General features: G+C 33.0%; 1 protein-coding gene across 3 annotated transcripts in view; it reads right to left on the reverse strand.

The window, feature by feature from the left end:
- The window catches only part of MAP3K20 (mitogen-activated protein kinase kinase kinase 20), a 219088-nt gene that overhangs the window by 112954 nt on the left and 93301 nt on the right, over positions 1-12833 (reverse strand). For all 3 annotated transcript variants that reach the window (XM_074215694.1, XM_074215695.1, XM_074215696.1), the window contains exon 4: positions 1789-1890. In XM_074215694.1, the coding sequence (XP_074071795.1) occupies positions 1789-1890 (102 nt within the window). The remainder of the gene's footprint in view (positions 1-1788; positions 1891-12833) is intronic.

Here is a 12833-nt window from a genome sequence, read left to right on the forward strand (position 1 = left end):
GAAAATCTAAGTAAATCCAGTGACAGAAATGGGAGCCCTTCATGTTTACAATGCTGCCATGTGATTTTGATAGGTTAAATGGGATGGTGCTTGTTGCAGTAGGTTTAATAATAATACTGGTTGAACTTTGACTATGATATTACAGCAAAATTCCTAGAAAAGGTTTAAATTTTGAAAAAAGGATTCATCAGTTCTTAGATACATCATCTTCTAGGCTAGGCCCCCAAATAGAATAATTCCAAAAGGAATGCTTCTTGTTTTTTTTCTTTTGATGTGCAAATTTAGAGACATCTTCACTCCAAATGTTCATATGGACACTTTGTGCCTGACCTATGGTAGAGTCTTCTGAGCTCATATTGATCTGATCAGTCACAGCTGGTTGCACTGTACATTAACCTTGACATAGTGATGTCATTTTGGTCCTCTTCAAGTATGAAGGACAACCAACAACCAATTTACTTATCAAAACAAGGTAGGATTTTTTCCCTTTCTTAAATATCATTAAATATTATTTTATACAGATGTACTATTACATTACATGATAATAATTCACAGCATATGGCATGTTCCTCTCAACAATCATGTAAAGTAAGTAAAGCAAGTAAAACTGTCCCCATTTTACAGATGAAAAAAACTGAAGTATAAGAAACTTGTCCACAATCACAAAGTTAAGAAATGACTGAGGCAAGACTCAAATTCTTTTTAACTCTTTTTGTTTTGTTTTGTTTGCAAAGCAATGGGGTTAAGTGACTTGCCCAAGGTCACACAGCTAGGTAATTATTAAATGTCTGAAGCTCAATCTGAACATTTTCCTGACTCCAGGGCCATTGTTCTATCCACTGTACTATCTAGCTGCCCCTATTCTTTTAGATTCTTAATTTTCTATCTCTCTTGTCATGCCATTAGATGATCTACATAGAGTTAATTGCTCCAAGAAAATTTGGACAATGGCATTCTAGGAGTTGCTAGAATACAAATGTGACTATCAGCCTTCATTATTTAGGTCAAGTTGTTTCCAGAGTAACTTGAACAGTTATAAATAAACTCTAAAAGGTTCATAGTTATGAAAATGGAAAAAAAAAGATAAAAATAAATGGAATTTGAATTACTTCAGAAAGCATAAGATTGTACATGAATTTATGAGGGAAAAAAGGATTAGACATTTTTTTGGCTGGTATTCTGCAGATTTTGTAGGTTAAAAATATTTAATTTCCAAGAATGATTTCCAAGACTGTATTAAATATAAAATGAAATCTGAATTGTTTTTATATGGAAGCATGAATAATATATTTTTTGGAAGTAATTCCTATTTTTAGCATATACCATGTATACAAAATGGATAGAACTAATCCAAAAATAAATCAGTTTCTTCTTGGGCCTGGGTATAAACCAAGTCTTGTAGAAAAATGGCATTATGGTTTCTCCACCTAATGTGTCAAAAAGTTAAGTGTGATAAGGAAGTCAATGGTCATATGATGCTGGGATACATTTAATTTGTTGATGCTCATGGAGAGAAAAGAAGGAATGTAAATGAGGAGATAACGAAAGGAAAAGTAGAGTGGAAAAAAGAGAAGAGTTGGGAAAAGGAAGGGAGTAGACCTGATAAAGAAAAAAAGCAAAAGACAAGGAGTTTAAATTTTGTTATAAAAATCAGTTGAGTATTAGTATATTCATTCTAGAAAGGGAATGATCTAATACAATTGAACTTGAGACATTCTATGAAAGAAAGGTAGTTTCCTCTTTATGTTATTATTTGAGGATAGGCTTATAATCATAAAACTCTCTTACCTTTAGCTACATCAGTGGCCCAAGTCATAATATGCTCCATATCCATTTCTTCGCTTCGATTACTGTTTATGTAATCATATAATGATCCTAGTGAAGCATACTCTAAAAAAAAAAAAGATATGCATATTAGAACCAAAGATGCTCTTCTAAATTTGATCATTCAGAACCAAGCTTTGAATGCCTGAAATATGAAGGCAGAACTGAGCCCTATAGTAAAATGATTTAGTTAAAGGGCTTCATAGGCATCAGATAATTTAACAATTCACTATACTAAGGTTTCTAAAAATTAAGGTTATTTTAGAAAATGTTTCAAAGGTAAAAGCCATTATTATAGACTTTTCACAATAAATTTCAATGGATTTACAATCAAAGAGGGGGGGAAAATCTGCTATCTAGTAGAAACAAAATTAAGGACCATTAGAAAAGTATGCTTGGAATAAAGCTATGTATGCAAAAAGGGACATTTTTAGAGTATTTTTTCATTATACAGATTGTTAAATGAGCATATGAAGAAAAAAATTCAGACTAGTTCTTGAAATGCATGTTTATGTGAAGGGAAAGAATTGGGAAAAGGCAGTTCCTCAAAAAACGCATTTCAGATTTACTTTTCACCATTTTAATGTTTTTTTATTGAATACTATAATAACACATGATTTCACTTTTTTTTTAAAATTGAAAAGTATCTTCCAAAGGGCAAAAGGACATGAATTTCTCCATAAAATACTACTCCAATACCTCAACATAGTTTAACAGTGGGCCTTGGTTCTTAAAATTATAACTTCAGTTATCTCTGGGAGATTCCACAATGTAGAACAAGCTTCACACAGTAATACATTGTAATATACAGTGTTTGCTTCCCAAAGACCTAGAAGTGATAATTTCTCATAGTCTGGACACTGGGTCATGAATTCTTTGGCAAGAGCAAACTATAAAACATAGAAAATATAGAATGGATACTATGGATATGCAAAGACTGCTTCTACAAAATGTTGACACAGGTTGGTAAAAATCACACAATTTTTAGAACATCTATTAATAGTAATTTAATTATTGATTTTCTAAATGTAAGATTTCTTTTTTGGTAGACATACTGTTAGAAAAACTGAATCATATTGATAATGTTTCTATGAAAAGACAAGTGGGAGTTGCAGTTAAATGGAAAGCTATCTCACAGATCCTTTTGAAGAGGCAAATAAAGGAATTGTTGGAGTGGGTTTTAATCAGGCTTCAACAAACATCTAGTAATTTGATTTCAGGGGATATTTCATCATCTCAAATGAAAGCACTCTTTTAAAAAATGGATTTTTTTTTCAATTTCATGCAAAGATAGTTTTCAACTTTCATTTTTGTAACATTCTGAGTTCTGAATTTTTTTCACCTCCCTCTCCTCCCTCCTCCCCAAGACAGTAAACAATCTGAAATTGGATATATATATATATATATATATATATATATATATATATATATATACACACACACACACATTAAGCATATTAAACATATTTTCATATTAGTTATGTTGTTAAAGTAGAATCAGAACAAAAGAGAAAGGACCACAAGAAAGAAAAAAGAAAAAAAATTAAAAGTGAAAATGGTATGTTTGGTCTACCTTCAGACTCCATAGCTGTTCTTTGAATGTGGATGGTATTTTCCATCACAAGTCTTTTGGAATTGTCTTTGATTACTATTATTGAGAAGAGCTAAGTCCATTATAGTTGCCATCACATAATTTTCCTGTTAAATGTACAATATTCTCCTGGTTCTGCTCACTTCACTTAGTATCAGTTCATGTAAGTCTGAAAGCACTTTTGATGAACATTTATAAAAATACCACAATGAAAATAATTGCACCTATTGCAATCTGATAAAGGAGGAAAATTCTACAAAGAATTAATAAGAACCCCTAGATTTAATTAACATTTATTTAGATACTCAGTGAATTCAGTGCAAAAGAGACTATGGAAGAGCTTGGCAAAAATATATACATATTGGAAAAGATAATTTAATAATAAGAAAGAATAGGGGCCAAAAGCCATAGCTAAGTCTCACACATACATTTTCTTTACAGAGTTGTGAAGCTCTAAGCATAGCATGAACCACTTAGCATCATAATCAGATGAAAGTGACCATATCAACTGATAGGAAACAATCTGGATTACTAATGTGGGGATGCTTTTTTGGTCAGTTTTCTGGGTCTATCCCATCTACTTGGGAAAAGAGTGAAAATTAATACAAATTAGAAGAAAGGATGAAAAATGTGAAGATAAGAGTAAACAACTAAAAAAATTCTATTCTGACCTATTTAAACAATCTATAGTGAAAAAATGGAAAATGGGTAAAATAACAGGCATCAATATAAACTCTGACCATTTAGGAAGGAAATTAAACTTTCTAAAAGAAAATACTATAACAAGGTGATCGGAAGATTTCAAGAAGTCTTCTCAACCAGCAAAACTTTATTCTCTTATCAAAAGAAGAGATTTGCCAGGTAAGGTTAACACAATTTATTTATAACATCTTATGGAAGAAAGGATACTAAATAGCTATAGAAGAAAAGGCAAAATTACCAAAAGTGCTACAAGTGACTCAGACAAGATAATAAATACTAAGAACAACAAACAGATGAAAACTGGAAGATATCAGTTATTATTTATAATAAACTAATCTTTCATCTAATGATAATAAATCCATTACGTCTGGAGTCTAACATCTGTTTGAAAAATTAGAAATGTTACTTAGAAAACAAAGACAGGAAGAGTAAAAAGATGTCCCAAAGAATACAAAAGAGGAGATATCATAAGAAGTAGATTTTTATCAAATGACTCAAAAATATTCAAGGAATTATACAAATTAGTGGAAAAAGAGGATTGAGAAAAATCAGTAACTATTGATTCATTTGCTTACTTTCTCATTTCTATAAAATATGAACATAATCTATATATAATCTTGAGGGCATCTTTGAGAATATAATTTCTTTCTGATTTGCTTGTTTTTATTATTATATTTTAATTTTTTCAAGTAACAGCTTCCTCCAACTAAAAAAGAAAGTAAAATAAAACTCTTTTTAACAAATATACAATCAAGAAAAACAAATTCTCCCATTGGTCAAGTATAAAAATATGTATTTCACTTCTACATATATTGTACATTACTTCTCTGTCAGGAAGTAGATAATATTCTTTATTATCAGTCCTCTGGAATCAAGGTTGTGTGAAGGAAATGCACCAAACTTTTGTGCTGAGAGCCAGAAACAGTGACTTTTGAGGTCAAAGAAAAATAGCAGGCCAAGTTATGTAAATGAAGACAGATTCAATCTAATTTCTTCTCAAAAAGAGGTTTCCACTATCTTAGGCTTTTGGTTCCACCTAGAAATTCTGTGAGACTGATGAAAATAACTAGGGAGAAACACCCCTGTGAGAAAAGATCTGATCCTGGGCATGAGACTTCAAGGTTACTCCTCCTTTCCCAAATCACTAGATAACCTGTCAACCTCACCTGATAGACTTGTTTTGCTATCTGCCCTAAAGCTGTTAGTTGTTTGGTTGTTTTCAATCCTATCTGATTCTTTGTAAACTCATTTGGGATTGTTTTGTCAAAGATATTGGAATAGCTTGCCATTTCTTTCTCCAACTCCTTTTATAGATGAGGAAACAGGCAAACAGTTAAGTGACTTTCCCAGCATCACACAGCTAAGCAAAATGTCTGAGGCCAGATCTGAACTCATGAAGATGAATCTGACTCCAGGCCCACCACTCTACCCAAGGAGCCACCTCACTGTGTAAAATCCTGTAGATGTGTGTGTATATCCCTCCATCAGCTGATGACAATTTTTTATATTCCAGTGTGGCCTCTTGATTTTTTTTTTATCTCTAATCAAATGATCATAGGTGAAAGAAATTACTCATCAAGAATATCTTGGATCTCTGGATTTAGGAATTCCCTAAAAACTAGTTATTGCATTGATCTGAGTTCTTAATCATTTCTAATTAGTTCATTTTTACAATGTTATTATTATAATAAAAGCTATTTTGCTAATTTCCAGATTGATAGCCACCCCTTTAGTTTCCAGTTTTTTGCCACCACAATAAGAGCTACTATAAATATTTTTGGACATATAGTTCCTTTTCCTTTCTCTGATATCTTTGGGGATTCAGACCTAGGAATGGTGGTGTTGGGTCATGGGATATATAGCTTAGTAACTTTCTGGGCATGGTTTTAAATTGCTTTCTAGAATGACTACACCAATTCACAGCCCCTTCAACAGTGCTTTAATGAGCCTATTTTCCCATAACTCTTCCAATACTTGTAATTTTCCTTTTAGTTAACTTCAAATCAGATACATATGAGATAGAATTTCAGAAAATAGATAGATTTTTACAAATAATATTCCACAGTAGACCACATCTATATAGTCACACTACTGACTAATTATTGTCTTGTGGAAGATACAAAAGAGCATATTATACTTATTGTGTATTGACTATGAGAAAGCATTTGAATTGGCAAAACAAAATGCCACTTTAAAGGCTTTCCTTAAACAATGTGTCTCCCATGTACATGAAACATGTTGAAATTCTTTGAAAGATTATATGAAGTATAAAATAGAGGCACATATGCTCACCAGTGATGTTTGCTAATATTGTGCAGTCTTAGCTATAGACAACAGTGAAGTCCAAATGGAAGACAGATTCTCTATAAATGGAGAGGCCCCTCAGATACAAATGGTACCAAGCCCCTAAGTATTGCAAAACTTTCTAACAAAATCCATAAGTACTCAAAAGAATTTGGATTAACTTTCCATAAAAGAACCATAAAGTTCTTGAAGAATGTCTATTGTTCAGAAGATACTATGCAATTATATGAACTCTTCATAGAACTGATCTGTCAATGTGTGTATATACATATGTCTATGGATACATATATAGTATGTTTCACTAGCCTTAATGGAATTTAAAACCCTAACTATATGTGTATATTCTATACATATAGATTTATTGCAATCATATAATTATACAAATAAACACTCATACATAAACACACACACACACACACACATACAGGCCCACATAATATACAAATACAGGAATAGAACAAAGTCTAGATTTGAGGAGGAAAAATGACTGAATAGCCTATGAGAAAATGGGCAGTGTATTTTTTGTGCATTTAAAGTCTGAAACAGCTTATGTGGGGTGTGTGACAGGGAGTCAACTGAAGATGAGTAAATATATGAAAGTTTTGAAAATTTTCAGTTTGATAATATATATATATATATATGCATATACATATATATGGTCTCTTGCGATATTAATGAAAAAATCAAATGATGCATATCTAACAATGAAATATATATATATATATATATATATATATATATATATATATTTACACAACAGTATAGCACTGTGATTCCTTGGATACAAATTCTGGTTTCCAGATTAGGACTCCTCAAGGTTCTAGACCAGGTTGGTCAAGGACCTTTTTTCCTTGGACCTCAAAGTCTGATTTGTGGGTATTTTTACATTTTGTCACTGCCTTCATACTTTGGGTTTGGATAATTTTTTCCTCCTGGCTAACTTTGAGTCTGGAAATAGAGTTGGGATAATCTTACTCCCCACCATGGTTTTCTAAGTAATTGTTGTTGAATTGTTTTCAGTTGTGTGTGACTCTTTATGACCCCATTTTTGTATTCTGTTGGCAAAGATACTAGAATGGTTTGCCATTCTCAGCTCATCTAGCTCATTTTACAGATTACAGGGAAATTAAACAGGATTAAATGACTTGCCTAGTCACTGTTAGTAAATTTCTGAGATTAGATTTGAACTCATGTCTTCCTAACTCTAGACCCAGCATTCTATCCACCACACCACTTAGCTGTCCCTTTCCAAATAATTACTGTTAGTAAAAACAGGTATGAGAAATAGGATGGCACAGTGGATAGAACTTGTTTTGGGAGCCTGGATGACCTAATTTCAAGTCCTATCTTTGAAAAATACTTTGCTATGCTACTCTTGGGTAAGTCATTTACCTTTCATTACTTTTAGAAACTAGATGAGCATAAGTTGCAAAGAAAGTGATGATCTACAATGGTAGAAGAAATTTCCTGTCCTGGGAGCTCCCTAATCCACTGAAATCACAGGTCTAGTCTCCTAAAAAGAAGTATAAGGGGTAGGGGATCCTTATTTGATGAACTCCCAACCCAGAATCAATTAGATGGTATTACAGTGTGTGGTATTTTATCTTGGGGGGAGGGGTATGTTCTATCACTTAGAACTGTACAGAAAGGACTCAAGGAAATCTCATGCTTGGCTTCCAGTGATTAGGTTTGCTTTTAAGAAATGTCTCCTTTAAACCAAGGTCCACAACTTCTAATTTCAAGTTAACTGGAAATTTTCAATAAATAGATAAGAGTCTCCTGTGATCACTCTCAAGTCACTTAGACTGAGGAACAAAGAGATGATAAAGCAAAAGAATGGGTATTATCACAGCAAAGTTATTGCCTGGATCTAAAGTAGAAAGGAGATGATTTTTCTGTTCTATTGATACTTGTTTTTCCTTAGGGCTCAAAGCACCACTTGCAAATCCAACTTCATTTTATTTTGGCTCACCTCTTATCTTCTCTGTTTCATACTTCCTCCACACAGTTCTAAAGATTTTTACAAGCATTATAAAGTCTCCTCAGTAGATACTATACAAAACAAAACAAAACAAAAATCCAAAAATATTGCTTTAATAAGGATTTCCCTCCTCAAGTACTAACTAAAGATACTTGTTTCTTGCAACAATCCATCATTTCCATCAATAAAGGATAGAATAAAGTGGAACCAGTATAAATTCTTTGTCTCCTGCTCTAACAGAAAGTAAGGACTACCAGTGACCTATATTTATATTAGATGGGATTAGAAGTATCCCTTTCGTCCATCTAACATCTTTTCCCCCCATAACTTGGCTAACTTTGAATGGGCAATGATGGAGATATTATTCCTTTTCAGTCTTGAGTTTACAAAATGCATAAAGGAAAAGTTCATGCAATATTTCTGATTGATGACTAAAAATCAAATACTGTAAACACAGGGTCAAGACAAGAAACATCTGTATAATGAGGCATAATACTTTCTAGGCTAAAAATTACCCCACTTCAAAGGCCTTTTGGGACTTAAATTTTTATACTTTGTCTCTCTTGATTTTAAAAATGCATTAAAGCTGACTTATCTATGTCTGTTGTAAAATGAAACAGAAACAAGATTCTTGGAAACCAATTGAGAGTCCTTAAGGTGTAGTGGACAGGGCACCAGAGTTGGATCCAGGAAGATTGGGGTCCAACCAAAGACTAGTCATGGAACCTTTTGCAGGTTGATTAATTTCACATAGCAGTCTCATCTTTAAAATGAGGGGATTGAATTCAATGACATTCAAGGGCTATTTCAACTCTAAAACTATGATCCCATGAATTTATGTCCTGGAAAAGGGATTCACCCACCCACCCAAGGGTGCTATGAGTGGGGTGGAAGGGACAGAAATCACAGAGAAAATTACAGGTGATTGGTAGATTTGGAGTTGAAAGGGATGTTAAAGATAATCAAATTCAACCTTTTCATTTACAGTTGAGAAAATTGAGGGCTGGAGAGGTTGACCTGCCCAACAATTTCATGGCAGAAGTAAACAGCTAAGATAAAATTTGAAACTAGGTCTCCAGTGCTTCTTTACTACATTTTACCAGCCTGTTAGGGGATTGGATGAAATAAAAATTTTGGTCTCTTGCGATATTAATGAAAAAGATCAAATGATGCATATCTAACAATGAAAACATTTTTAGACATTTTGAGATGTGAAGAAGATAGCTGGAAATGAGACTATGTCTTATCTACAAACAAACCTGTGGAATGAGTAATCCACACCCTTCCTCCAACTCATTTTTGTTTCTTTCTCTTCAAATAATACCAGTGATAGTTTCTCCTTTTATTTAAATGAAAACCCCTTTCTCAAATACCCAAGAAGAAGAAGAAAGACTTTTGAATTAGTTAAACAGTAGAGCACCAATCCCTTTCATGTGCACATAGGTATAAGCCTGCCTTAGAATCATTAAACTGGATACACTTCTACAGATTAAACCTAAGAAGAATAAGGAACATTAAGAACTAGGAAAAAAGAAGAGAAATCCAAATGACTATCAAGAGATAATCATGATACTGATGATTTTTGTGATGATGATGACATTAGTAGACTTTAGTGCTTTAAAGTTCAAAAAGTTAAAATTTCACTCATAAATGTCACTTCTGGCCAGCAGGAAATAGTTTTTCAAGTTAATGCAGAGCACAGATGCTATGTATATAATTAAAATTATAGCAATTAAAATTCACAGATAACTTTAAAACCCAACATGCTAGATAATGATCTAGCTTCAATGATATTAAGATACTAATAAGAAGCAAAATGGAAATATTTGAATTTCATGTAAGGAACCTGGGTACAAGTTCTAACAAACTTATCTTTGGGTATGCCTATATTTTCCCTCATCTTTAAAGGATGGGATTGCAATCAGTTGAGAATCAGCCTAGTCTATTGATAGTATGTTGGATTTGTAGTCAGGAGGATTAGAATCTTGTTTTGACACTGTAAATTCTATGTAGGGATATGCTATTAAATATTTAACAATTGTCTCCTTAAACTGTATGTGCATACCATATATTTTTAAATTTTATCTGCATCATTAACAAAATCTCCAATCCAATCATTTTTTTAAGTGTAGATAATAGCAAAATAATAAACAAAACCCTAATTGAGGTGCTTCATACTGAAAATCTAATTGGCTATTGTAAGCTAGTATAAGGCAGCTCATGCATATACTTGATTATGTGACTATAGTAGCCTCTCTGAGACTCAGATTATTCATCTATAAAATATTTATGGGCAGCTTGGTGGTACAGTAGACAGAGTGCCAGGCCTGAAGTTAGGAAGATTCATCTTCTTCCTGAGTTCAAATTTAGCCTTAGATACTTACTATGTTACTGACCCTGGGCAAGTCGCTTAATTTTGTCTCAGTTTCTTCATTTGTAAAATGGACTGGAGAAAGAAATGGTAAATCACTCTTGTATCTTTGCCAGGAAAACCCCAAATGGTGTCACAGAGAATCAGACACAACATCAACAATAAAAATGGATAATATCCATAACTTCTATTTCACAAGGTAATTATAAGGCTCAAATGAAATCATATGCATAAAACTACTTTGAAAACTTTAAAATGCTATATGAATACTCTAACTGTGGAGTCACTGGTAGAGGGAACTTTGAGAAGAAGAAACTTTATTGATGGAATTCAGAATCTTCTCTGAGTCTTCAAGTTGATACAGAGTTAGCTGAGGCATTGAGGGTTAGATTTCTTGCCTAGGGTCACAAAGATAGTATGTGCTGGAGCAAAGACTGTAACTGAGGCCAGCTTTCTATTCACTGTCACCTTAAATATTTCTATTCCTATTCTTACTCCTACTCCCTCCTACCCCTACTCCTACTCTTCTACTACACAACTACTACTGCTACTACCACTATCATCACTACTACAAGTACTACTAATATTTCCACTGCCACTATTACTACCACTACCACTACTACTGCTACTACTGCTTCTACTATTCTTCCTTCTTCTACAACTGCCACTTCTTCTCATCCTCCTCCTATCAGTGCTACTAGTGCTACTATTGCTACTCTTACTATAACTACTATTACTACTCCTACTACTACCACAACACCTCCTCCTTCTCCTCCTCCTCCTCCTCCTCCTCCTCCTTCTGCTACTGCTGCTACTGCTGCTACTGCTGCTACTGCTGCTTTTGCTATACATGTGGTGTTGATTTGGCTGTAAGCTCATTGGGGGCAACTCTTTTAGAATCCATTCTCCTTTCTTTAATATGCCATTCTTGGTACATTGTGGGAATACTTATTCTAGGTATGATTTTTATCCGAATGATCCCAATCAATTCAAGGTCATTCAACAAACATTTACAAAGTAGCTTCCCATGTCTAAGGTATTGGGCTAGTATTGGAATAGATATGTCTCCCCTAAAGTATAGCTTAACTATTGCATAAAATGATGATTTTGCCATAGATCCCCCAAGAAGATATCTTGCTGAGCTCTGATCCTGGAATCCTGGAGGGTGAGGCTTAAATTCACTGAGAATGTAACAAAGATCATAGAATCTGAAATGTAAGAATGAAAAAAGAGAAATGTATTTAGGAAATTATAACTATTGACTTAGGAATCTGTAGGGACTTTAAAAGTAGATAATAATCTTTTGGAGATAGTTTATATGTAATTGACAAATTAATCAACAAATTTATAGAATGATGACAATGTGTCAGATAGATGTTATATGTTGGGATAAAAAGACATAAGTAAAATACAATTTGCCCTCAAGGAGATTCCATTCTGTGGGGCATATTTTACATGTGTACAGTATTTACATATAATATATAGATGTACTAAATATGTAATTTTGGAAACTAGAGAAATATTTGGAAATAAGGGAAAGCTTCATGTAGTCTGATCTTAGGGTGGAAAGAGGAACTCCACAAATCAATGACGTTCTACTTAGTCCTAAGATAAAAAATTATTAATATCAGACTTCAAAAAAGGGGGAGATATCTTAATTAAAATTAGACCTGAGAATAAGGGATTAAATTATTAATCACATCTACATAATAATGTCTAGTAATTAAAATTTTTATATCTGTCTCAAACCAACATCTCCCAAACTCTTTTCATGACTCTAAAAGAGAAGTATATACTATTTTAAGGATCTTCTCATTAGAAATGTCAGAGGCTCTATTTCAGATGACTTCCTGTCATGAGGAAGGGGGAGGGAAGGGAGAAAAGGAGAAAAATTTGGAACTCAAAGTCTAACAAGAGTGAATACTGAAAACTATCTTTGCATGTAATTAAAAAATACAACATTATTAATTGAAAAAAAAAGAAATGTCAGAGGCTTTTTAAAATTAAATCCAGTCATTATCATAGCCAATAAAGATCTTAACAGTTTCATGCTGCAGAAT

This window comes from Macrotis lagotis, chromosome 1 (genome assembly GCF_037893015.1).
Source record: "Macrotis lagotis isolate mMagLag1 chromosome 1, bilby.v1.9.chrom.fasta, whole genome shotgun sequence".
Lineage (NCBI taxonomy): Eukaryota > Metazoa > Chordata > Mammalia > Peramelemorphia > Peramelidae > Macrotis > Macrotis lagotis.